The sequence below is a fragment of the Cyprinus carpio genome, chromosome A3 (genome assembly GCF_018340385.1).
Source record: "Cyprinus carpio isolate SPL01 chromosome A3, ASM1834038v1, whole genome shotgun sequence".
Taxonomy (NCBI): domain Eukaryota; kingdom Metazoa; phylum Chordata; class Actinopteri; order Cypriniformes; family Cyprinidae; genus Cyprinus; species Cyprinus carpio.
Window position 1 is genome coordinate 998,904 of NC_056574.1, and position 26,717 is coordinate 1,025,620.

The window sequence follows — 26,717 nt, forward strand, 5'->3', positions numbered from 1 at the left end:
TATTCATCATGGAAAAAAGTAAAACATCACCAGTTGCTAAATTCAAATCTGCGTTCACTGACTGGCGCAGAGCCAGACAGGCTCGTTTTTACAGTGCTGTGCATTTAAACCAATCACACATGATTCTGTTGAGCTTATGAAAGATTAATTAACAAATAAAAAATAAAAAATAAAAAAACAGAATCACTGAGTTGGAAAAAGGATCACCAGTATTTTGTTGAACCACATTTTGTTTTAATTACAAATTTCAATTCCAGTGCCCCCATGTCAACAAGCTAAAATGTCGGTGTTTTGTTCAGTGCACTCGCTCGCTGACTGTATTCTGCTCTCTGGCAAATTCTCTCATCATAAACAACAAAGTGCAGATGTGCGTACGAATGTAAGTAAGATATTCATTTCACAGTGTAAACAGCTTCAGTGATTTTAATGGGAGTTTTTGAGAGTGCTTTAACTCTGGCTAGAATGAAGTCACTCAGTGTGTTCTTTGATAATGTAAATGTTCTTTGCTCTCTTTCTGTACAATGAAAGTTTTATAATTAGTAACTTACAATGTTTTTATTAAATTCACAATAAATACAAAAGTCAGACGCATTAAAAATATTTTATGGCATGACACCCATATCTGGTACTTAAGTAAAAATATATATTTTTTACTACTATGCTACTTTGCCCATTGCCCATTATAAATCAACATATTGAGGTGCAAAATGCATTTACTTACACATATTTGAGAATCAAGATATTTCATGATATAGTTAACACGTTTGGTAATATCTCCAATAAAAAAAGGAAAAAATAAATAAGACATAAGCCTATCAGTTATACCAGTGGTCACCAACCCGTCGATCGCAATCGACTGATAGATCTTTATCACTGTCCCAGACAGTAGATCCCGAAAATAACAGTAAAATAAGTACAAAAAAATGCATTACATTTCTCCATTCTTTGTACTGTATTTTTCTGTTATTTTCAGGATCTACTGGGGCAGTGATAAAGAAAAATACATCACACGCCTGAGTCTTGAAAAGTTTCAATGGCAATTTTCTTCTCCTCTTACCTCTGCATAAAGCTTAACTCTGCTTTGTTAAAAGCGGTAACCAAGGAAACAAGATATCCTGGGTGGTTCATAAGCGCCACCTGCTGTCAGAGAGTGAATTTGCACCTCATTCAGACCTGCTGTTTTTGTTTCATGCAGATGTTTTATTTTATACAGTCTATGGTTTTATGTAACAAAAATATATAAATAAATATATAAAACCTAAAGTCAGACCATTCTGTTTTAGTTTTAAATCCTAAAATTATACAATCTAATTTTAATCAAAAACTATTGGTGCAATGTGTGTAGCATCTTTGTTTGGATTGTGATTAAAATGCAGTGGTTGCCTCTATTTTCAAATGGCCACAGATATTTTTGTTTAAGGCCAGTTTGTTTTTTTATAAAGCAAATAGCCAATAAATAAATTTGTTTAAAAAAATCAGTGTCAGAATTAGCCAATTTACTATTAAAAAAGAAGAAAATTGGATTCTGAATCGGTTATGATCAGTGCATCACTAATTAAAATACTAAATAAAAGGCCTCAAATTGGAAGTACAATCTAGGATATCTTTTTCTATAAATTTTTCAATAGGTAGATCTTGTTGTTCATAAATGCTGAGGCCAGGGGTCTTGGGCTTAAAGGTTGGTGACCACTGAGTTATACAGTGCTATCGTTTTCTGCTGTGTGTCACATGACAATCATGATGAGGCCTCCCCCACCCTTCACTCAGGCCCCTACAAAAATAATGAGTGCATGATGTCCCTGACATTACAATACAAAATTATTTGTCAGATGAATGAAGCATGATGAAACATTAATTTGACTTTAAATTGTGATAGCTTACTTCTAAAGATTGCAGTGATACAAGATATCGTGAAAAATTACTGAATGAATAATAGTGAAAGTAGGTTAAGATGAATTTTAAAAGTGTGCCCCCTAAAAGCACAAGTGTCCCCTGCCTGGCCCCACAACCACCACTGCAAACATACCACTTTTCTGATAATTTATTCTGTAGGACATCACTTGGTATTCCATGTAGGTCAACACAAAACATTGCCCAAACAGGGTGGCCATCAAATTATCAGCTACCAAAATTTCCAATGGCAACACTAAAAAAGAATTGATTAGGAGAGCAGAGTTTTTTTCTTCTTCAGAAGGATGGAGCACATGGATAGAAAAAAAATAACTGATCAGTTGTGCATATATACATGTTCATTGTAAAAATGTAAGAGCAGAATTTGAGAGCAGAATTCAGCTCCTGGAGGGCTGAGGGAGAGTTTGACATCCCTGTTTCAGAGTAAGTTTAAAGACAATCTCTCTCTCTCTCTCTCTCTCTCTCTCTCTCTCTCTCTCTCTCTCCCTCTCTCTCCCTCCCTCCCTTCTTTCTCTTTTTCTGTTTTTCTATATGTGTATCTTACAGCAAGTTGTTTTCTGACTTTGTTACGATATACCAGTTCTTGGACTGTAAGAGGATATGTAAGAACATGACAAAGAGTTTTTCCATTTCAAAAACCCTTAGTTCAAAAACTACTTCCTTGATATTGTTAACTTGAAGGTGATACATCTTTTAGCATTAATTAATCATTTAATAATTTTCAAATTTTCCTTTCTCTTTGCAGTGTTACAAGCTGTTCGTGAGTAGATAAGTTTTCTAAAGTTGCAAAGACTAAAATCTCAAACCCAAAGAGATATTCTTTATAAAATTTAAGACTCGTCCACGCCCTCCTAAAACGCCTTGTTTAAACACGCCCCCACATGTCTATGTCACGATGTGGGATAATTTGCATAACACCACCCAAATGTTCACGCAAAGAAAGAAGACGTAACTTTTATTCTCGCTGTAGTATTGTTGTTGCCGCCATGTTGTGAAGACTCTGTTTTGTTGTGAAAGCGAAACTACTTTGTTTGGCCAGCTCCAAAAGAGGACACAAGCAGAAATCAGTGGTTAAATTGTATTTGCAACACTGTTCCAGAACAATTCAACCCAAATATTCAGATGTGTCCAGCACATTTTATGGAGGACTGTTTCCTGATCCTGGGAGAGAAGACTACAATGCCTGCTGTTCTGACTCACAGTCTGTAGGTAGGTTGACATGCAAAGGATTTGCCACTGATGATCCAAACGTGAATTTTAAGCAGTGTAAAGTAGCGCTTGTTGTTTGTCGTTTCTCCGATCACAAATTCAAACATGGTTTTATGTTTATGCGGCGCGATGCAACGCGTAAAAAGACAGTAGTATGTCTTTATAATCTGTAATTATGTCCCCACTGGATGCAACAAATGGCTCGTTTTTAATGGGTTTTATTGTTTTTGTCTTGTCGCGCTGGTGTTCTGACCGGGACACACAATATCACAGTATGGCAAGTATGGGGTGCTCAAGTGCATTCACACAGTTGTCTGTAAGCCATTCTTGCATTGTCTCAGCTCGATGCTGCTCTGTGCTTAGGGTCATTGTCCTGTTGGAAGACCTTCTGCCCAGTCCAAGGTTTTGAATGCTCTGGACTAGGTTTTCAGTAAGAATATCTCTATGTGTTGAGCTTTCCCCCAGTCCCTGCCGAAAAACACCCCCACAGCATGAGGCTGCTACCACTACACTTTACTATTTACGATTGGGACTATTGTTTCATGAATGCTCCTGAGCTACATTTCAAGTGTCCCAGATATGTTTTTTTTTTTTTTTTTAAATACATTTACTAACCAGTTTTTTTTTTTGCTTTGTTATTATTGTGTGTGAAGTGTAGACTGATATGAAGAAAAACAGATATACACAAATATAGTATGAAGGGCCATTGTGTAATTTGCACCCTGCTTATATAATCTACATTTAAAAAAGAAGTTAAACCTAAATGTTGAATAAGAAATTGTGATATGCTTCAGTAGGAAGTTTTTTTTTTTTGACAATCTTCAAACTTTACTAACAAACCAGGCACATCATACTATACAGCTCCCCTTTGAGACACAATATTTTGTTTTTTAATGCAGTTTGATTCAAAATGATTAACTTCGTCTCATGAGACCAGAGTTTGGAATCCCAGAAGTCTTGTATTTCTTGTGCTTTGGCTACAATAAGTGATTTCAACATGGACAATAACAAAACAATTTACTACTGCAGTTTTTGTCTTAATGTGTGAGATGAAACAGTCACTCTTCTTATTGTCAGCACTGAGACACTAGCTTGGGATTTTCATGGTCTTTTCTTAGGAAAAATCAATTATCATGAAATTAAAGATTAAATGGAATGCCTTGTTATTTCAAGGACCTTTTTATAAGTCCATGTATTTATTTAAAATTTCTGTAATCCTCTTCTCCTATTTCTCCTATATTGTGCAAAGAAATACATCTCCAGACACGTTTTTTTCCGAAGTGGTTCCATTGTTGTCAGCACAATTCTCACAGTCTGAGAATAAATGTCAGAAAATTTGTCCTATTTAAATGCTTTGGTTCACCATACTCAATTGTTATTCAAAAATATCTTTAAATCGTCTTTATTTATTTTTAATTATTTTATTATTCTTTTTTTTTTTTTTTTTTTTTTGGAGGGTGTGTACTCTTAATTCCAACAATATTTGATCACTTTAATAAGACAATCTAACTAAATATTTTATTCATTATTTTTCTTATTAATACTGACTTTTTGGTAACTCAGTCAGACTTGCTGGATACCATCAAGGTAGACAAAATGCCTTAACGTACATGTAAATAGAAATAACTGAAGTTGTTAAGTTTCAGTCCTCATTTTATGCTGTATACTGTATGCGCGTGTGACGTAAAGGTGTCACCTCTGTGACGATTCGTCGTCTGTGAACGCTTTTGACCTAACTTGAATTTCAGGAGTATTAAAACGCGCATTATTACTCCTCCCACAGCAATGATGTAGTACGGCTCAGACCGGCAAGAAGCCACGAAGCAAGAACAGGTTTTTCTCCATGCCCTACTTAGCATCGCGGTGTTCCTGATAACCCAACAGAATATAAACCTCACACGCCACACTGGATTGTCAAACGACGGACACTTGAAGCGTAACACGCTGTCGACACGCAGCTATTTGTTAACCATAAAAACCGAGAGCATATAAAGGATGAATTCAATACGACAGGTGCCTTCGCGGGTTAAAAGCAAAAGGACGGTAACGATTTTAGGAGCCGAGAGGGAGCATTTCGAAAAACAGCAGGTATGGTAACCTGAATAGTTGATCTGTTGTGTTGCGATGCGATGCTAATGGTTAGCGTTCCATGATACTCTGCTAGCATTGACTACATTTTACGACATAATATGTTATACACTCGCAGAATACATTATTGTGGATGCACTATTATTAACACAGCTTGCGTAGGCATTAAGCTACACTACTGCAGCAATAGCGTCTTTCCAGGAATGTCGGTCTTTAAAACGTACAGGCATTGACGTTAGACAGAATTCATTTATTTAACGATTTTTACTTAGTAAGTAGTATACTTATTACCGAAACGAAACATTTGTTTGTCAAACAACTGGCAAGACCAGTTTACGTTTGACATAACGTCATCCGGGAACTCGCCGAACCTGTCCATGCAGCTACGTTACCTACAAGATGATAAGAACGCCAGCGTTCAACGCGTAATATTAACATGTTTTCTGTTTGCAGTAATTATTGTTAATTTTATACTGCTTCCAGAACTACCAATCAGAATGCTCACATACCATTGTAAAAGTTCAAATAAATGGTGCGATGTAAACTATAGATCAAAGTAAAAAAAAAGCAATGGGCGTTTGTTTGTCGTGACTATTTGATTTATGTCATAGATTGTTCTAACGTTACTTTGCAGTTCATTTAGAGATATAAGGTTATAAAACATCACCCCCTAAGTAAATCACCATAACATCTTTGTCTATTCTTTGCCAAATTAAATCAACCAAAACTAACTTTGTAATGAGGAAAAAAATAAATAAAATTACATACAAAATTTTATAATGTTATCGATAATATTAGTACCTCCTAAATGAGTATAACAATAAACAGTAATAACATGCTTACATTTTTAATCTTGATTAAAAGGACGAAATGCTCCGACTTATGTTTATCTTTCTATTAAATTATTATTATTATTTTTTTCCTCTGGCTTTGAGGTCTTTTGTTTGTGGCATGACAGGTTCTTCCTGTTCCATTGTCTTTTTATTTATTTGCTATTTTTATCTTCATCATGTTCAATGTGTATTTATCTATTTACTGAAAAGTTAAATTTTAGTCCACAGTAAGTAACAGCATTTTTAACAGTTCCACCAAATAATGATACAAATTAACTGAATAATAAATTTTTGCCCTGGAAATAATTGTATATCCAAGTAATTAAGAGACGTACATACATAAATACATACATACATAAAACCATGTTTACTGAGGTAAGTCCATCAATTTTTTTTTTATATTTGAATTATTTCATGTTAGTCTCTGAATATCAACTATAATTTTCACATTAACTATTTTACAGGAGATGAGTGGAAATTGTGTATGACAAGGTAGTCTATATTTGGTTAATTATAGAAGAAAAAAAATGTGATGTTGGAAGGCTGGAATTTTTCCTTAAGTTATGCAGACCCAAGAGCCTGGTTTGGCAGGTTCTTCTTCCCTTTATTGTGATTTGTACTCCACACATAGTGTTGTTGCTGGTTGAAAATGGTGAGGAACATAGTATTAAATGACTTGATATATGTATGCTGAAAAAAATGAACATAAGAGCTGACAGTTAGATGGTAGTTTTGTGATAAATCTCTTTTAACAAAAAGAAAGAAAGAAAATTAAACCATTAAATATTTTTTGAATGTGCTTCCAGTAAGATATGTGAGTTAAAGGGATAGTTCGCTCTAATTTAATTCCTGTCTTTATTTAATCACCTTTCCAACATGTATAACTTCTCTTCTTCCATGAAATAGATGTTATGCAGAATGTAAAAGACTGGCAGCCTCAGTTACCATCCACTTTCACTTTTGTTAGTACAATGAGAGTGAATGGTGACAAAAGCTGTCATTCTGTCTAGTGTGAGAAACTCGTACAGGTTTTGAACAACACGAGTGTGAGAGTGTTAACAGACCTTTTTTAAAATAGTAAAAAATATTAATATAAATATTTAAATATTAATTAAATTAAATATATATATATGTTCTTTTCGCACTGACGAGTCAAATATGCCACATAGCTCTGTCTGCTTTCATCACAGCTCTGTGTTTTGTGTCAGTTTACTGTAAGCTCTCACGTGAGTTGAGCCACCCTGCATTGACAAATGTTTCTAAGCAACACAGTGCCTTTGTGTTACCTCTCTGTTAAGCAGCTATCTAGAGGTTGTGAATATATGTAGGCCTATCGTAGGGATGTCCTTGCACGATTTACTCTCAGTGCACTCTCAGTGTGGGTTCCATTAGAAGGGGCGTCAGGCATTAAACATAGCAAATAAATATGCAGATAATCTGCTGTGATGTCATCTAATTGGAGCAGCTGAAAGGGAGCGAGAGACTGTAGGGATGTTATTTCTTCAGGTGGAATAGATGCTGCACAAGTTACCATGCTATAAAATAGTATGATTTCTGCCTTATTCTGATATGAAAGCACATCTGATCTCAAAAATAAGTTATTTCAAACACTCGACTATGTTATGAAGTTAATATGGAGAAAAAGCTTGTCAATGAATAATATCTTTGTTGGACAACAGGTTTGTAACCGACTCATACACATGTAAAACTGTATTGCACACGTGCTACTGTAGTACATTTATTCAAGACTCAGACCGATTTTTGTTGCACTGTACAGTGTTATCCAAACCTGTTCCAGATTGTAGAAGGAGCTGCTCAATTTCATGTTCGCCTTCCTTCATATCACTCCACACAGTCATACACAGAAATATGTCAACAACTAGATTTTATCATTATTATCGCGGGAAGACTAATTTTTATCGTGGGGAAAATTTACCGTACCGTAACATTTTCGTTTTTTTAGTACTGATTTGATACCGAAGTACCAGGTCTTTTGACAACACTAATCCCGACATTAAACTGATGCTTCATTCTATTTATGACTTACTGACACAAAGTACAAATGATTTTCAGTGGTCGCTTTGTTGCGTGTTCAGTGTATACATGGTGTGTCAGCATAGTTTGTCAGTACAGTCAGTAATGTAGGCATATTGAAAAGTTAGTATCTTTCTGCAGTCCAATAGATGGCAGTGCAGTGGTGGCTTGAGTCTGTTGAATAGTGATTTAACCCTACGTTGTCATATAGTTGGTAAATAAACAATGTCCCCATCTTTTACTCACAATGAGCTTTTCATACCTGTTTGCTACATTAGTAGGGCCCTTTGATGTCTGCGTTTTCCACATCGCGGAAAATCTCGGAATCCCTTCAAAAACGGAATTTACTGTATAATGCGGAATTTCATGGAATTTGTCTTATTTTGATAAAGAAATAAAAATCATGTCAGTACACTTAAATCAAATCGCTATGTAGACTAGTGTCTGTGAATATTAAACTGCAAAAAACTATATTAAATACGAATTCTCATGTTCTGCATGTTCATTTCATTACCAGAAAATACCCAACACAGAATTTGTGAAAAAATGTTATTCATTATTATTATTTATTCATTTTAGATGTTTACATTTGGAAAAGCTGTGATTCCTGCATAAACCTGCACCTGCTGGTTTGGTAGTATAGCGTGCTTGCCCTACAGTTATCTTGTTTATTTTCTTAAACACAATTAGAACAATATAAATAAATTGAATTAAGTTATTTATAATAAGTGAAGTTTACTGTTAAATGTACTGATGTCAGACTCATTTTGAATAATAAAGTTTATAATTAAATTGTTAAATACCCTGCTTCCATTACATACAGTAGGCCTAGTTGTCACATAGTGACACCAAAGTGTTTGGTCACCACATCTGAGTAATCATTGCAAAAAATGTATATACTATATTCTATATACAGTACCAGTTAAAAGTTTGGACACACGAATGGGAAGTGTCTCCAAACTTTTGACTTTACTGTACTGTTATATATCCTACAGATAAAGAATATCGGCCAATATGTCGATATCGGTCTTTTTTACTCCCTAATATCGGTATCGGCAGAGTGAGCATGTGGAAGCACCAATAATCAAAATAATATTAGGCCCGGTCTGAATACCATTTTTTAAGCTTCGGTAGTAATCAACACCGAATATTTAAAGCTTCGGAGGGAGGGGCTGAATTTATTCTTCTCTAATAAAGACAGGAATCTCTTTGTGTCTGTCTGTCTGTTTGCATTTTGTTATCTCGAGAATAGAGACGATATGGCCAAAATTTATATCACAATATATTTCTTAATTTCGGTCGATACGATATAATTCCGATATCGATAGGAACACTATTAAAAAAGCCTTGTAAACACTGCCAAGAATACAAACAACACATTTCTGTGCATACAAATTTATGAAAAATTAACTTGCCAAGTCTGACAACAGTGAATATAAAACCATATAATATTTTAGAAAAAAACAGCAAAAATAATGTTCACCTTTTATTTGTATCCTTCATGCAAACAAGAAATGTGAAATCACTGTCAAATAATCGTCTCAGACTCAACTAATTAATATTAATATCTTTAACTTCAAACTATAACCTAACATACACTACCAGTCAAAAGATTTTGAACAGTAAGATTTTTAATGTTTTTAAAGAATTCTTTTCTGCTCACCAAGCCTGCATTTATTTGATCCAAAATACAGCAAAAACAGTAATATTTTGAAATATCTTTACTGTATAAAATAACTTTTCTATTAGTAAATATTTTAAAATGCAATTTATTCCTGTGATTTCAAAGCTATATTTTTAGCATCATTACTCCAGTCACATGATCCTTCAGAAATCATTCTAATATTCTGTTTTGCTGCTCAAAAATAATTTATTAATATGTTGAAAACAGCCAAGCAGATTTTTTTTCAGGTTTCTTTGATGAATAGAGAGTTCAGAAAAACAGTATTTATCTGAAATAGAAATCTTTTGTAAAAGCTTTTTATTTCAGATAAATGCTGATCTTTGGATCTTTCTATTCATCAAAGAAACCTGAAAAAAAATTACTCAACTGTTTTAAATATTAATAATCAGCAAATTGGCATATTACAATGATTTCTGAAGATCATGTGACACTGAAGACTGGAGTAATGATGCTGAAAATTCACCTTTGATCACAGGAATAAATTACAGTTTAAAATATATTCAAATAGAAAACGGTTATTTTAAATAGTAAAAATATTTCAAAATGTTACTGTTTTTGCTGTACTTTGGATCAAATAAATGCAGGCTTGGTGAGCAGAAGAGAATTCTTTAAAAAAAAAAAAAAAAAATAACATTAAACATCTTACTGTTCAAAAACTTTTGACTGGTAGTGTAGACTGAAACAAATGAGCTTTAGCCAGTATAAAGAGTATGAAAAGTGCTCGTTGCTGCAGGAAAAAAAAAAGAGCAACAACAAAAGCATGTTGCTGGAGACGGGCTTATTATTGAAAATCCAAACTGACTGTCTGCCAGCAGAAGGTGCTGTGAGAGTGGTAGAACCATAGCCTGTATAAAAACAGGGTAGAACCAGTGGTTTCTCCAGTGACGGCTGTAATCAAATCAGCTCCGCTCATGAAAGCTTCTTTATCAGATAAAATGAAAATGGTATCGAAACTTTTCTGAAGACAGCCTTAATTCCTTCAGAGATACATTCATATAAAACACCTGTGCCGTGTTTTGATTTTGAAACGTGCAGTGCTCATGTTTATTCAATGAAGTCAAAAATAAATCAATATATGGGAAACACCTGTAATGTATCGAAATATCGGAAATGTGTTTAAAAATCATATCACCGTTATTGAGAATAATTATATCACGATACATAATGATATTGAATTATTGTCCAGCCCTACTCGAGAAGCGTTCATCCAATCGACTTCACGCGTGGAGGGCGTTTTGCTGCGGACCCAAGGGAGTGCAGTGTCGCATTTTGGTGCAATATGAGCAGGGCTTATATGCTCCGAGAACGGACACTGCACTAGTGATAAAAAACACGCAGGTCTGTTTTTTTTTTTTTTTTTTTACACAAACAATATACTATAGGTGTACTACTTACAGAACTCCAGTGATTTTTCAAACTTGATGTGCTGTTGTGGTATGCAAGCTTCATATCGCATATCTGGCACACTGCCCCTGTCTTGTCCTCACTTAATTTAAAGTGCTCCCACACAGCTGAGGTCTTCGGCATTTTTGTCTTCTCTTCCAGATGAACTGAATCATGATGTTCACTCATGGGTGATTCATAAGCCCCTTTTCCACTATCGGGCTGAATGGTTCTCTTTGCTTAACCGTTTGATTCCGTGCCGATCCGGGCCAGTCAGCACGGATACGGTTTCATTTTCCACTCTGGTGCTGATAACGGAGCTCTTTGGAATGTTATACAAATGCGTTAGTTGTAATGCAAGTGTAATATAAACAGCGATATGGACGATGATCAAATATTTCTGTTTTTCTGACTCCTTTTTTTTCTGATATTTACTTTGTTCAGTAATAGATAAAAAGGACACAACTCTTGATGTGAAAATAAAATAAAAAGAAGGCGACAACGAATATAATATCAATAAGCACAAATGTTTCCTTCACAGACCGAACTGTCTCAGACATTATTTTTTCTTTTTTATATTGAATGTAGCTGTTTACTTGGCTGTTTGATCAAATAGCGTGCTTCCGCTTATTTAGCCAGCTATGGAGAAACTGGTAGCCAGGCAACAGAGTGGCAACGTCATACACATGCATTCTAACCGCACCGAGAATGTCTAACCGGGCCGAGAACGGTTTGTAATAGTGCAGCACCGTACCCGTAACTGTAACCATAACTGACAGTTCTTAGAACTGTTCGCCCAATAGTAAAAAAGCAGCTATATTCAAGAGCGAATGAAAACCATTTCACGTGGGATCCGAGGTGAAAAAAAAAAAAAAAAAAGATTATTTGAATCTCAAAATTGAAAAGCGAATGCCAACACACCGAACAAATATTAGAATAATCGAATATTCCGGTCCAGCCCTAAATAATATACTTTCAAACATACTGAAAACTAACATGTTAAATATAAAAAATACTGTATTTAAACCTTTATTAGGCAGTCGTGGCCTAATGGTTAGAGAGTCTGACTTGTAACCTGAAGTTTGCGGGTTTGAGTCTTAATTCCAGCAGGATTTGTCGATGGGAGGGAGTGAATAGCACTCTCTTCCACTCAATACAAATGAGTTGAGACCCTTCAGCAAGGCACTAAACCCCAAACTGTTCCCGCAGGTGCCTCAGCAATATGGCAGCCCAATGCACCGCGTGTGTGCACTTGTATGGGTTAAATGCAGAGCATTCCAAGTATGGGTCACCGTACTTCGTTACACTTCACTTCACTTTGTCCAGCCAACATCAATGTTCATCATAAAAATTTTATCTATCTAGTTGTCATTAATATTGTAGCAGTGCTACTGAAGAGAATATTTACACATATACAATCACTAAAACATAATACGTTATAATATGTTATTATACTGCCATACGTTACAGCACTTTTACTATAAATGAGAAGTGTTCTTAAACAACATGAAACCGATTGCAACATAATAACCAAGAACATAAGTCTAACTGTTGGCTGTTTATAATTGCCAAACAACATAGCACATTAAAATAGACTGAAATCAGGTGCGAGTATGTAAACCATTTTATAATGGCTTTGAATATGATTAATCAAACCATTTGAAATGAAAATGTAGGAAAAAATCTATAAAAACTTGTAAACAAACTAGAGTCTTCTGTCAGAATGTAGTGTTCTTGGCAGTTTCACATAGACCGCCCCCCCACCCCCCCATAAAGTAGGTTATTGTATACCATTCCTTTTACTGAGAACAGTACTGAGACAAACCCAGTACTGGCTCAGGTTTCCTTCAGTGTTGGGTGACCGATGCCTGTTGTTACTATCTGTTTAGTGACCTAAAAAGACAGTTAGCAAAATGAGAAGCATGTGAAACATTTCAGTCGTGTTTGTGAAACACAACATCACTATTATTATCTCGCATTTTATTATCTCACATTCTTTTGGATAAAAGTCTTTAAAGGGGTCATACGACATTGCTAAAAAGAACATTATTTTGTGTATTTGGTGTAATGAAATGTGTTTATGCAGTTTAAGGTAAAAAAAAACATATATATTTTCCATAATGTACATAATTGTTTCTCCTCTATGCCCAGCCTTTCTGAAACTCGATGAGCTTTGTAAAAATCGACGTTCTGAAAGGTGAGGTGTATGCTGATTGGCCAGCAATCCAGTGCGTTGTGATTGGGTGAATGCCTCAATCTTGTGACGGAAATGTTATGCCCCTTACCACAGCGGTTCCCAATCCCAGTCCTTGTGCCCCCCTGCTCTGCATATTTTGCATGTCTCTCTTAGATAACACACCTGATTCATATAACCAGCTCGTTAGAAAAAAGCTATTTGCATGAACTGCAGTCTGATCCCTGCACCATGTTCATTGCTCCCTACTCCCTGAGCAGGGGAAATCCGTTGAAGTTTACTTCACTTCTGAACATTCATTCATGGATTTTCGTTGCGCTGCTGCCTGCAGCGTCTTCACACACAGACACACACAGAGTGTGACATCATATACCTTTTGTAAATAAATACAATTTAAATTCACATCTCGCACACTTTAATGTCCTTTGAATGGAACATATACAGGTGCATCTCAGTAAATTAGAATGTCATGGAAAAGTTAATTTATTTTAGTAATTCAATTCAAATTGTGAAACTCGTGTATTAAATAAATTCAGTGCACAAAGACTGAAGTAGTTTAAGTCTTTGGTTCTATTAATTGTGATGATTTTGGCTCGCATTTAACAAAAACCCACCAATTTACTATCTCAAATTAGAATACTTCATAAGACCAATTAAAAAAAAAAAAAACATTTTTAGTGAATTGTTCAGCGACCTTCAGCTCATCTGCATTTTTTGGTCTCTTGTTTCTCATTTTCCTCTTGACAATACCCCATAGATACTGATGTTGTCTGTGGTTCAGGAGTGGCTTAACAAGAGGAATATGACAACTGTAGCCAAATTCCTGGACACGTCTGTGTGTGGTGGCTCTTGATGCCTTGACCCCAGTCTTAGTCCATTCTTTGTGAAGTACACTTAAACTCTTGAATTGATTTTGCTTGACAATCCTCATAAGGCTATGGTTCTCTCGGTTAGTTGTGCATCTTTTTCTTCCACACTTTTTTCTTTTACTCAACTTTCTGTTAACATGCTTGGATACAGCACTCTGTGAACAGCCAGCTTCTTTGGCAATGAATGTTTGTGGCTTACCCTCCTTGTGAAGGGTGTCAATGATTGTCTTCTGGACAACTGTCAGATCAGCAGTCTTCCCCATGATTGTGTAGCCTAGTGAACCAAACTGAGAGACCATTTTGAAGGCTCAGGAAACCTTCGCAGGTGTTTTGAGTTGATTAGCTGATTGGCATGTCACCATATTCTTATTTGCGGAGATAGTGAATTGGTGGGTTTTTGTTAAATGTGAGCCAAAATCATAACATTTAAAAGAGCCAAAGACTTAAACTACTTCAGTCTGTGTGCATTGAATTTATTTAATATACAAGTTTTACAATTTGAGTTGAATTACTAAAATAAATGAACTTTTCCACGACATTCAAATTTGAGATGCACCTGTAAACTTGTTTCGAACTGGAATCATTGCAGTATATCCGGTGATGTCCACTTCGCAGGGCACTTATGGTTGAATAGAACAAACGTCGTACGTGATAAGAGGACTGGGATTGGGAAAATGGTGCCTTGCCATACTGTGATACCGTGTCCCAGCGTGACAAGACAACAACAATATAACCCAATATAAGCGAGGCATTTGTTGCATCCAGTGGGGACATAATTACTGATTATAATGACTTGTACTATGTTTTTACGTGTTGCATTGCATATCGTGCTGTTATGCAAATCTTCCCACATTGTAACGTAGACATGTGGGGGTGTGTTAGAATGAGCCGTTTTAGAAGTCTTAAATTTTATAAAGAATATCTCTTTGGATTTGAGACTTTAGTCTTTGAAATTTTATAGGTCTTCTTTATGCACCAAGAACTTGTAACACTCCAAAGAGAAAGGAAAAATTTAAATTGCATCATATGAATCCTTTAAATAACACTATAAAACTGTAAAGCCACAACCTAGCAACCATTTAGAACACCCTTACAACTGTGCGATGCTGGGAAGTTAAACATTTGAACAAAGAACTCAAAACATGCTGGATGCATCCAATATCACACATTCTCTTGAGTAGGTACTTATTTTGAGTAGGTAATTACTTTGCGACCTCAAAAAAGTATGTTCCATGTCATCTAACAATGGACAAAAGTGTTTTTTTTCCCCCCTCTAACCTATGGTTCTGTAACCATAAAGGCTGCTGTGTAATTTGCCTTCTGACTAAGCATTTAAATATTTTAGGGGAAGCGTTTAAATAATCCTGTGAATGCAATTAAAGAATCATTATAATCGAATCAAATCAAATTTAATTGTGAATCGAATTGAATTGAATCGTTCTAAATTTGCAAAAATCATTCTTGAATCGAATTGAAAACCTATGAATCTTGAATCAAATCAAATCGAATCGAACCACTGTCTATCCAAAGATTCACAGCCCTACTACTTTATTATTGGAATACTTAAACTCAGACATACTTATTTTTCCACAAACTTTTTTTTTTGACTGCTATATACAATAGTAATTTAGTTTGCAATTTTGGATGCAGCCAAAGTTTCTCAACTCAGTGGTTTGTCTTCACTTGACAAAATAGTAGTAAACGTGCAGTTGAATACTTATAAGTAAACTCAACATTGTGCTCAAAAATATGTCCACCCGACTTAAAATTTTAAACTGAGTTAACAGTTTGCAAATTGGATTTTTTTTTTTTTTTTTTTTTTTTTTTTTTTTACAGTGAACAGCAGACCAGTAGGTTCTTAGGAACCAAGTCGGTTTGATAATAATAATAATAATAATAATAATAATAATAATAATAATAATTTTAAATATAGTGTTAAAAAATGAAGACAATAATATATAACTGTTTTTTCTACTAGCCCGGTTGGGCCAGTGGTTTATATTTTTATTTTCTGTGAAAACAGAACATTTTTTTACTTTCCCTGCCACAAATAAAATAGCTAGTTCTGTCAGGGCCACTATCATCAAAGATAATGACACTTTGCAGTTTGAATTGGCGGTATGGTTCTGTTCTGGGGAAAAACTAACCCGCTTAGGCTAAACAGAACAGAATCAAATCTAGCAGATATCATTAATGTTCTTAATGACATTTTAGTGTAACAACATTAAGTTAAAAGGAATCTGATTCAACTAGGAATGTCAGAAAGCCAAGTCCTGACTGTGATGAAAGAAGTTGGGGATGGAGGAGGGTAATTTGCTCCTGAGCAAGCGATAAAGCTGCTGAAATATACTGAATAGACCTTATATAGGAATGGCATGATAGGCATAGTATTCCTGATGCTGATGCTTGACTCAAGTGACCTGCCAGAACTAACATTACACTTGATTTGTTAGTTGTTTTTGACCCGTTATCTTGTATTCTAATAAATTAGCTTATGACACCAAAATTTTAACACACATTTTACAAGCAATAGCACATAAAAAATAGAACAAAGTAATAAATTAAAATATGCTTTAGGTTTTAAGGTTCGCAAGTGTGTGAGTGCAGAAATGTTATAATCAAATGTAAAAATAACATAGCATATTCTTCAATGTAAAATTTAAGTATAGATTAGTCATTGATAAAGCTATACGTGAGTGCAGTATTTTCTTTTCTTTGCATCAGTCTTCAGCATCTTTGGCCTCTGTTAATGGACGTTTCGTAATATTATAAAATAATATTTAAGCCATTTGGTTTACGGGGACAGGAATTTTCCTCATAAACCATATTTGCATTATAGTACCAGTGTCATTATACACATAGTGTTTCCCATACAATGATTTATTTATGGCGGCCCGCTACAATATCAACATTGACCGCCACCAATAGATTTGCACAAATTTGACCAAAACTCATGCAAGAATTGCGATATGGCTGGATTAAACTTCAAAAGACTATGTTGAGCACTGCACATTTCAAAGTCAAAACTTGGCACGTTTATGTGAATGCATCTCTGAAGGGAACCAACTGTCTTCAGAACCGTATCAATGGCATTTTCATTTTAACTTACCTACTTATAATGCCTGATATTGTAACATTTATGCAGCACTTTGTGTATAGCCTTTACCGGGGAAACTGCTGTATTTCTGCCATTCCAAAAGTGCCAACTACTGGCAGAGAATGAATTGCATTTTAAATCAGCCCATCTGCTGTTCTTGTTCAGACCAATATGAAAAATAAGCCATATTTTCAAGCAGCATACACAAGTTGTTAATGTGAACCAGTGGATAGCTAATATGCCCTAATATAAAAATATAAACAAGACCGTAAGATATTTATGTTCAGAGCTGGGTAGATTACTTACAAATTGTAATCCATTACTGATACCAGATTTAATGACAAACATTGTAGTTAGTAACTAATCCATTACATCTCACATTTCAGGTAATATAATCTGACTACTTTTTGATTACTTTTAGATTAGGGTGGGGAAGTTGTGGCCTAATGGTTAGAGAGTTTGACTCCTAACCCTAAGGTTGTGGGTTCGAGTCTCGGGCCGGCAATACCACGACTGAGGTGCCCTTGAGCAAGGCACCGAACCCCCGACTGCTCCCCGGGCGCCGCAGCATAAATGGCTGCCCACTGCTCCGGGTGTGTGTTCACGTTGTGTGTGTGCTTACTGCTGTGTGTGTGCACTTTGGATGGGTTAAATGCAGAGCACGAATTCTGAGTATGGGTCACCATACTTGGCTGTATGTCATGTCACTCACTTAATTGTTCATCACATTGATTTAAGTAATAAAATGATAAACTGCTATATTGATATAAAAATACAAAGAGTAAGAAACTATATTCCATTTGTTGTAGATAACACCATAAATATGACAAAAAAGTTTGGAAATGCCTGCATTAAATGTAAATAAAAAATAAAGTGAAGTTTAAAGTACAAAAGCCTTCCAATGACATAGTAATACACGATTAAATAACCCACTGAGTTATAATTCAAATAAACATTAATGTGTTCATCAGTTCTTAATGCAATGTTGACACACTTCTTAAACCTGAAATAATTTTTGGCATTTTTCAAATATCGGCATCTGCCGATAAGTTTTTCTGCTTGGCCGATGTGTTCGAGGCGGGACTTTTATTTTGACGGTGCTGAGAACGGCAGCGCCTGAGCGCACAGTGCTTACATTCTCCTTGTTCGCTGTCGTTGTTCACAGTAGTGATGGGAAGTTTTGATCATTTTACTGACTCGGACCTTTGAGTCTCGTTCAGCAAAATGAACGAATCTTTTTATTTCAAGTCATTTCGTTCATTTTGTTAATTTTATCAAATTATAATTAAAATGTTAAGTGTTACTTCCCTAACGTCTGCTAGTACTTAGCAAATGGTGATCACACTACAAACAATACAAAACTATAATGCTATAAGAAACAGAAAAGATTAATTCATTGTTCACCTGGTTCTTCAGTTTATGATTAGCTCAGCTCACCTCTTATCTGACAAGTCTTCGGATTTCGCTCCTTCATCACGTGACCGACCCATAAGCGTAACCAATGCAGTCTAGAGCCGGAAAGAGAATTGATTAGTTCATCTCTTGGGTCTTCGGGTTTATCGAGTCATTCGTTCATCTCGTGACAGACCCATAAGCTTATAAAAGGCCTTAACCTATCATTTGTTCTTTTGTCATGTGATGTGACACCATTGGATAGAGAAATTAACTTACAAGCTTCCTTACAAACGGATGCATAGTGTTGGATGCATAATTATTATTATTATTATTATTATTATTATTATTATTGTATACAAAAAGTATTGTAATGATTGCTTTTATATTATTAGTAATAGAAAGGCAAATATAATACTTTCTCGTTTGCCGTCACCATTAAGCAAATATGCATTAATATCATTTAAACACATCTTTTAATGACTAATGAACATTAAATATTATAAACCTTACAAACTTAGTCAAATCCAGCTGTGAGATCTTGTGAAGTGTGCATGTGACCTGCATGACCATGTGTTCTCTGTGTGTCCATCGGGCCGTGTGAATTGAATGCTTTAAACTTAAATTATGCTGCACTTTATTCATTTGGCCACTGTCATTCATGTCGTTTTCACTGTGTGCTGTATGTAAAATGCGTGTTACCCTTGCTTTATTTAAAAAAAGGTGATTTCCAATGCACACAAACTTCGCCGGAATACTTAGTGGCCTGTTGGTTACAGTGTTTACTTCCTTTTTAATTATATTTTAATTAAATATTTATTTGCAAAAAATACTTTGTCAACTGAAGTAAAAGTATGTTTATTTTACACATTTATTTTTTAATCCATTGTCAAATGATTATAAATTTCTTAAATATTCAAAAATTTTAAAAATTATATTGGCTATCGGCCCCCCTGCTTTCCAAGATATCGGCACCGGCATCGGCTGTCAAAAAAAAAAATAAAACAAAAAAAAAAAACCCCAATATCGGTTGACCACTAATTTCTCTAAATCCAGGTCAAATGCTGTGTAGCCATCTGACTAGTGACTGGTTTTTGTGTGAATGTCCATAAAACTGCAAAACTTTCTGAATGTATATAAGCGGTAGGCTATTTTTGAAAGGAACATTTAAAAGATGACAATGAGGAATAAGGGAGAATCAAATTATGATTTTATATATATATATATATATATATATATATATATATATATTTGATATTGTGTGAATATGTAATCATGCAATCAATAAAGTAACTGTAGTCTAATTGGAAGTATTTTAAAATGTAATTTAATCTAATTACAAGTAACTAATTTTTGGAATCTGATTACGAAAATCCATATGACATGTAATCAGTTAGTACCGAGCTCTGTTTATGTTTTAAATTTAATATAATAATTGATACTTTTGACTCATTCTTTTTCTTAAAAATGTTTCAAAGGTTGAAATGTGAAGGTTTTTTTTTTCATATTACGGTTTAATGTTACTATAGACACAAATTAAGATATTTTTAATGAAATTCGATAGCTTTCTGACCCTTCATAGACAGCAACACAGCTACCATTTTCAGGCCCAGAAAGGTAGTAAAGAAAACATTGAAATAGTCCATGTGACATCAGTATTTCGACCTTAATTTTATGAAGCTACGAGAATACTTTTTATAGTCTTACACCTGGCTACGGTGCAACATAAAAGTGACACAAAAAGGTGACCTGAAACCAATATTTATTGGCACACAAAAACTACCATAACAAAATCAAGATGTCAGTAATCCGTAATGTCACTGTCAACGTAAGGGGTTGTACCAGGAAATGCATAAATGCACAAGTTCAAAATAAACCAAAACTGAAGCAGGGAGATGGAAAACTGCTTTGCCAGCAGCCCAGAGTAAATAGTAAGTAGTAAAAACACAGTGGTTAAATGCCACCGCAACAAGGCCCAGGTGCACATAAACCACGCCCCTCTCACATCAACCAAACTCACTCACTCACACACACTCACTTACTCACTCACTCACAAACACAAAAACACACAGACACATCAGTAGATTTATTTGGATCTGTTATAATGCACACAATTTAGTTGTTTCACAATTTAGTTTATAGTTTCATAATGTTTCATAATGCAGATCATGCATCGGTACTCTACTGCTATTCCTGCAGTTCCCGGATGTGCAATGCTGAATTTTTTGTTGAATTTGAACCACTGAATTGGCGGAAGTGAATTTGTAAAGTGAAATAAAATGGACTGAAAATTGCCTGTTAGATATATTACATATGATTTTTAAATGGATTGAATATTTCTGAAGTGAACTCTGGAAGGTGAATATGAATTATTCAATTTTTAATTATGAAAATGTTTGTGAAATGTTTTGAATTGAAATATTGACAGCTTAAATTAATAACTAAGTAAAATTTCAGCCCCTAAAAATGCAAGCCCTGAAAATACAAGGCATAAAAATGCAAGCACTGTTAATGCAATGCATTATTTTTTCAGTGCAAGTCAACATGCTTTTTTGTTTCAAAGACATTTGTCATTATTGTACTTCCATAGTACAGATGGTGCTGTCAGGAGCAGATTTGGCGCTTTGCGCATATAAAATTTACTAGACCCCGACTGATATGGGTTTTTTGAGGTCCGATGCCAATACCGACATTAGGGTGTAAAAAATATATTGATATCGCTATATTGGCCAATATTCATTGTGTATATTATAGTACAGTGCCAGTGAAAATTTTGGACACTTTCCCATTTGTGTGTCCAAACTTTTCACTGGTACTTTATATAAAATGCAGTATATACATAAACGTATATATATGTATGTGTATATATATGTATATGTGTATATATACGCAAACAAATTTTTTGCAGTTATCACTCAAATGTGGTGATGAAACGCTTATGACGTGACAAAGAAATAAAATGGTGGTAGGGTATTTAACAATACACTTTATCTAAAATAAGTCTGACATCAGTGCACTGAACCATAAAGCTGAAGTTTATTCAACTTTATTTAAATTCAGTTCCATTCAACTTTTATTCTGTTGAAGTTTAGTTCACTTTGGAACATTCATTCATGGATTTGCACTATGCCACTGTCTTCACACACAGACGAAACTTATGGTCAAATAGAACACACCTCTGAAGTGATAAGAGAAGCATACAAAATGTGCAGAGCGGGGGGTCGTGAGGAACAGGATTAAGAACAGCTGCCTCATCAACTAGTAGGGATGCATCGATCCGATACTCAGGATTGGTATCGCTCCGATACTGGCATTTTCTGCCGGATCGGGTATCGGTCTGACGAGACCGATCCAAATCTGATATTGTGCGTATACTATTCTGATATTGTTGAGCCCCACGAAAGACACAAAAACATTATAAAGCACCAAAAAGTTTACGTGCACTATATTTCAAGTGTTCTGAAGCTGTTCCATAGTTCAATATGATGTACAGATGAATATTTAAGTCATTAAATACAAGTTCACAAACTCTTCTTTCCCCTGTGGCTGTCCTCCATTCAGCAATCAAACTGCGTGTTGCATTCAGTTACGACAGTCAAAACGATGAAACACTCTTCAAGAGTGCACAGTAACTGAGGTTTAAAACCGTTAAAAGAAAAGGCTCAATAAACCAACGCACAGATTTAATCTACTGTTTCAATATCACTTCCCTTTGTACTAACTTTTCTATGCGGACTTGAAGGGCTGCGCAGCCTGGCACTGTGACTAAGTGTTTCAAGTGCATCATTCTGCACACGGGATGTGCATAAGTGCTTTCTGCCGCTCTGTATTGGAGCCTTTAGTATTAGAATACTTTTCTGCGTAATCAAAGATTATTAATAGTCTTTCTTGTTGTGTCTTATCTATCATATGTTGCTGCCTTTATTACTGTGCTATACATTTAAAAGAAATGTCTTTTATATTTCTGTATAAATGTATTTACTTGTTTTTCATGAATGTATTTTACGACAATACAAAGTGCAATCTGTAACATTTTACCAGATTTTAGACTTATTCGCTTTTATTTGTAAATAAAATATTTAACTAGATTTAATAGAATTGTGCACCCTTGATTTTTCTAGAGTATCTTTTGCTGCTGAATTATCCACTAACCTAGTTTATAATAGTATTTTTGTCATAGATTAAGATTATTATTATTTTTTAATTTGTTTCATTAAAATTAAGTTGTCTATATGTAGTAATTTGTGTTTAACACACACAAGAGTGACGATCAGGTCAACACAGAGAAGTATAGAAATTCTACATTGATAAAAAAAAAAAAAAAAAAAAACTGCGCTGGTATCGGTGTAAGGGAAACAGGTCAATTTAGCTCAAAGGGAATCATATAAGATTTTATAGGGAATTTGGACAGAATCACTGTTTTACGGCTGATCACTACAGTGACCGTGAAGTGCAAAACAGATGACTATTCTGAAAACAAAATAACAAATTAAAAACGCAAATGCAAATCTAAAAAACAAAATAATTCAGAAAACACAACAACAATTCAGAAAACATTATAACAAGTCAGAAAACACAATGACAAATCAGACAAACCGGAAGAGGTAGGTATAGTTTGAGACAGTGCCATTGGTTTGGGATTACTCACCGCTGACTGGACGAGACCTCTGTCAATCAACATATACAGAAAGAACCAGCCGTAAAAAAGCAGAATCGTGGTAGAAAGTTTAAAGATGGTCTTAAAATAGCTCGGTTTAAATGTATTATATGAATTGCACTTACTGTGGAATAAAACATACGGAGTGGCTATTTATACTTTGTCCAAATAACCTGCCTTATTAGCATTTTGGCATGGGTATTTTGTCAGCTCCAGTGGCGGAGGTGATTAATTGACTTTTTGACGTGATGACCCGGGTTCATTCCAACCGTTTGCCAAACTTTTTTTTTTTTTTGACTCTTTTCAAATCTCGTATTACATCGTAAAGGCATTTATTTTCAATAAAAATTAAGGAAATAAAAAGGTGAAAATAAAGTATAGGGTAGGGTTAGGGAAGGTGTAGGGATGGCTTTATTGTACCAATAAGGTGGCATCAATTTAATAATTTGAATTAAAATTATAATTTACACTCTGTTATTATTGCATACTGTTTTATAATGTACTACAATACTGAAGTGCAGATAATTGCCACTATTTGCAACAAGTAGTATACGTAGCAGAAAATCCTGCTATTTTAACAGTGTAAATAGCATATTGCTAAAAATACTGCTATTTTCACTTAGTGTAAATAGAATCGATTGGTAATACGAGATTTGAAAAGGGAGAAAAAAAAGTTTGGCAAAAGGTGGGATTGAACACGGGTCAATTGCAAAAAAAAGCCAAGGCCACACACTTAACCACTTGCGCCACTGGAGATGACAAAATACCAATACCAAAATGCTAATAAGGCAGGTTAAATGGACAAAGTGTAAATGACAAACTCTGTATGTTTTATTCCATAGTAAGCACAATTCATACAATACATTTAAACCGAGCTACTTCAAGACAATTTCCAAACTTTTTACCAAGACACTGCTGTTTTTCGGCTGGTTCTTTCTGTATACGTTGATTGACAGATGTCTCATCCAGTCAGCGGTGAGTAATCCCAAACCAATGGCGCGGTCTCAAACTATACCTACCTCTTCCAGTTTGTCTGATTTGTGTTTGTGTTTTCTGATTTGATATAATGTTTTCTGAATTGTTGTTGTGTTTTCTGAATTATTTAGTTTTTTAGATTTGCATTTGCGTTTGTAATTTATTTTGTTTTCAGAATTGTAATGTGTTTTGCACTTCATGGCCACTGTAGATCACGGAGTCAGCCAGCGAGTCATTGAACGAGCCGTATAACATCAATTCTGCATGGATATTAAAATCCAAAATAGAGGTCGACCGATGTATCGGGCCGATATTTGTCATTTTTTTTAATATATCGGCATCGGCCGATATCCGTGTTTAGTAGCGCCGATTTAAATTCAGGCACGTCGGCGGGCAGCCCCGTGTTATTGGTGCAGTGGAAAGTGCTGCTGCCGCATGTGAAGGACCCCAAGCCAAAACTTTTGGAAGATTCAACAACAGTCCCGGGAGATAAAGGTAGTCAGAGGATTTCACTCTGTAAATGAGGTGGAGAAGGTGGCAGCTCTCACAAACACTGCAGCGTGATTGAGGGCTCCGTTACTCCGCCCCGCTCACAGACAGCACCGTGCTCGGAGAGACAGCTGTCCTGGAGCAGCACAGAACGGTGAATGACATTTGTTCGGAAGCATGGTTTGATGCAGACAATAGCCAGGTTTCCATCCAACTCATTTGCATTTAGGGATGTCAATATTTGATCATTTTCATGATCGATCGTCGTTTAAATTAACAATCAATGAATAAGCTTAATGCTACAAAATGCGTCTGCAGCGGTATTATTATTATGTGCAAAAGCCACTCGGAAAAAAAGATTTCTCAGCCGAATTAAAGGGGTTTTAGTCTGAATAAAATGCTAGTAGCAGGACTGTAAAATGAATAGATGTGATTATGATCATTTGATAAAATGAAGGGAGCGCGCTGTACGTTTGAGATCATTTTACTTAGCTGACTGTTTCTCGTCAAGGAGACCGCTGAACGCGCCTCTTTAAATGGTTTCGTGGTGCTCGTTGGTGTATTTTAAAACGCAATTGCAATGTTTTCAAATGACACTATAGTATTAAAAATAAAATTATCCCAAACGTAACTATGGCGCATGTGGCTGTGCTGCGCAGTCAGTGAGCCGCTTTTTTCACATTAAACATTTTATGCGAGTATTAATGACCAGTACTTTATTTGATCCTGTTCTGCAAAATGTTCGATTTTGAATTTTTGCATTCCGGTAGACAGGCCTATTTGTCTTTTTGTTTTTTTAAATCCTGCATTTACAGTGCATTAGATCGTGACAGTGGGTGTGTGCGTGCAGACGAGGACGAGCGCGCGCGGGTTTGGATAGATGTATTTGGAGGTTGTTGCTCACGTCTCGTTCTGCACATATACACATGTTTTCATATTCGCAATGTATCTGAATGTTAAACATTAATATATATATATATTTTTTTTAATGTAAACTAGACGGAAAAGATCATCCTCTTCACATGAGCAAAAACGTCCTTGGCATAACAGCAGAGTGGACCGGTATACTATGGTCTTTTTAAACTGACCAGTGTAACCTTTTATATGTTTGGTTGACTGTACTTAATCTTAATAATGAACAGACTGCGATGTAATTTTGAAATTAGAATGCACTTTAGGTGTTCTGTGTCATTTATACCAAACACAAATGTTGCTGGTTGCTAGTGTGTTTGCAGCACTACTATTATTTATTTTTTATATATAATATTTTTTTATATTTTTCAGTTTAATTGATTTTTATTTATACAATTTTATTTCTTTTATTTAAATGTATATTTAAGTTTACATTTATCTTCCAACAAACTTGAAAAAATTCTGCTTGATAAATGCTCTAAAAACTTTTATGTAAATGATTGACATATAATATACTATATATATATAGATATATATATATATCTATATATATAATATTATATATATAATTACCTGTTTTATATATTTAATACTTGGTCAGTTTATTGATTTGTTTGGTTAACTTTAGATATTTTTTTATTTTATTTGTAATACCGTGCAGTGCACAAAATTAAGATTCGAGAGATGGTTCAAGTCAGTCCTCAATAAATGATAATTTTTAGAAATTATGTGCATCCACTTATTATTAGTGTGACATTTTAGCATGCAAATGAGGGGGAAAACTTCAAGATATCGGCCCTAAAAATCGGCAGCAGATATCGGCCATCGGCTGACCCTGACCTCTAAATATCGGCATCGGCTTTAGAAAAACCCATATCGGTCGATCTCTAATCCAAAATATAGTGAAAATACTATTAATTAGCAGTAGCACAGTAACAAGATGGGCAGTTTAAGACATTAACTTGTAAGCACCAAACACAACTTACTTAT

General features: G+C 35.0%; 1 protein-coding gene across 1 annotated transcript in view; it reads left to right on the forward strand.

The window, feature by feature from the left end:
• Nucleotides 1–4,825: 4,825 nt before the first annotated feature.
• Nucleotides 4,826–26,717, forward strand: part of hip1rb (huntingtin interacting protein 1 related b) — an 80,112-nt gene continuing 58,220 nt past the window's right edge. Inside the window, exon 1 of the mRNA XM_042734007.1 lies at nt 4,826–5,208. Within this exon, the coding sequence (XP_042589941.1) occupies nt 5,116–5,208 (93 nt within the window). The 5' untranslated portion in view covers nt 4,826–5,115. The remainder of the gene's footprint in view (nt 5,209–26,717) is intronic.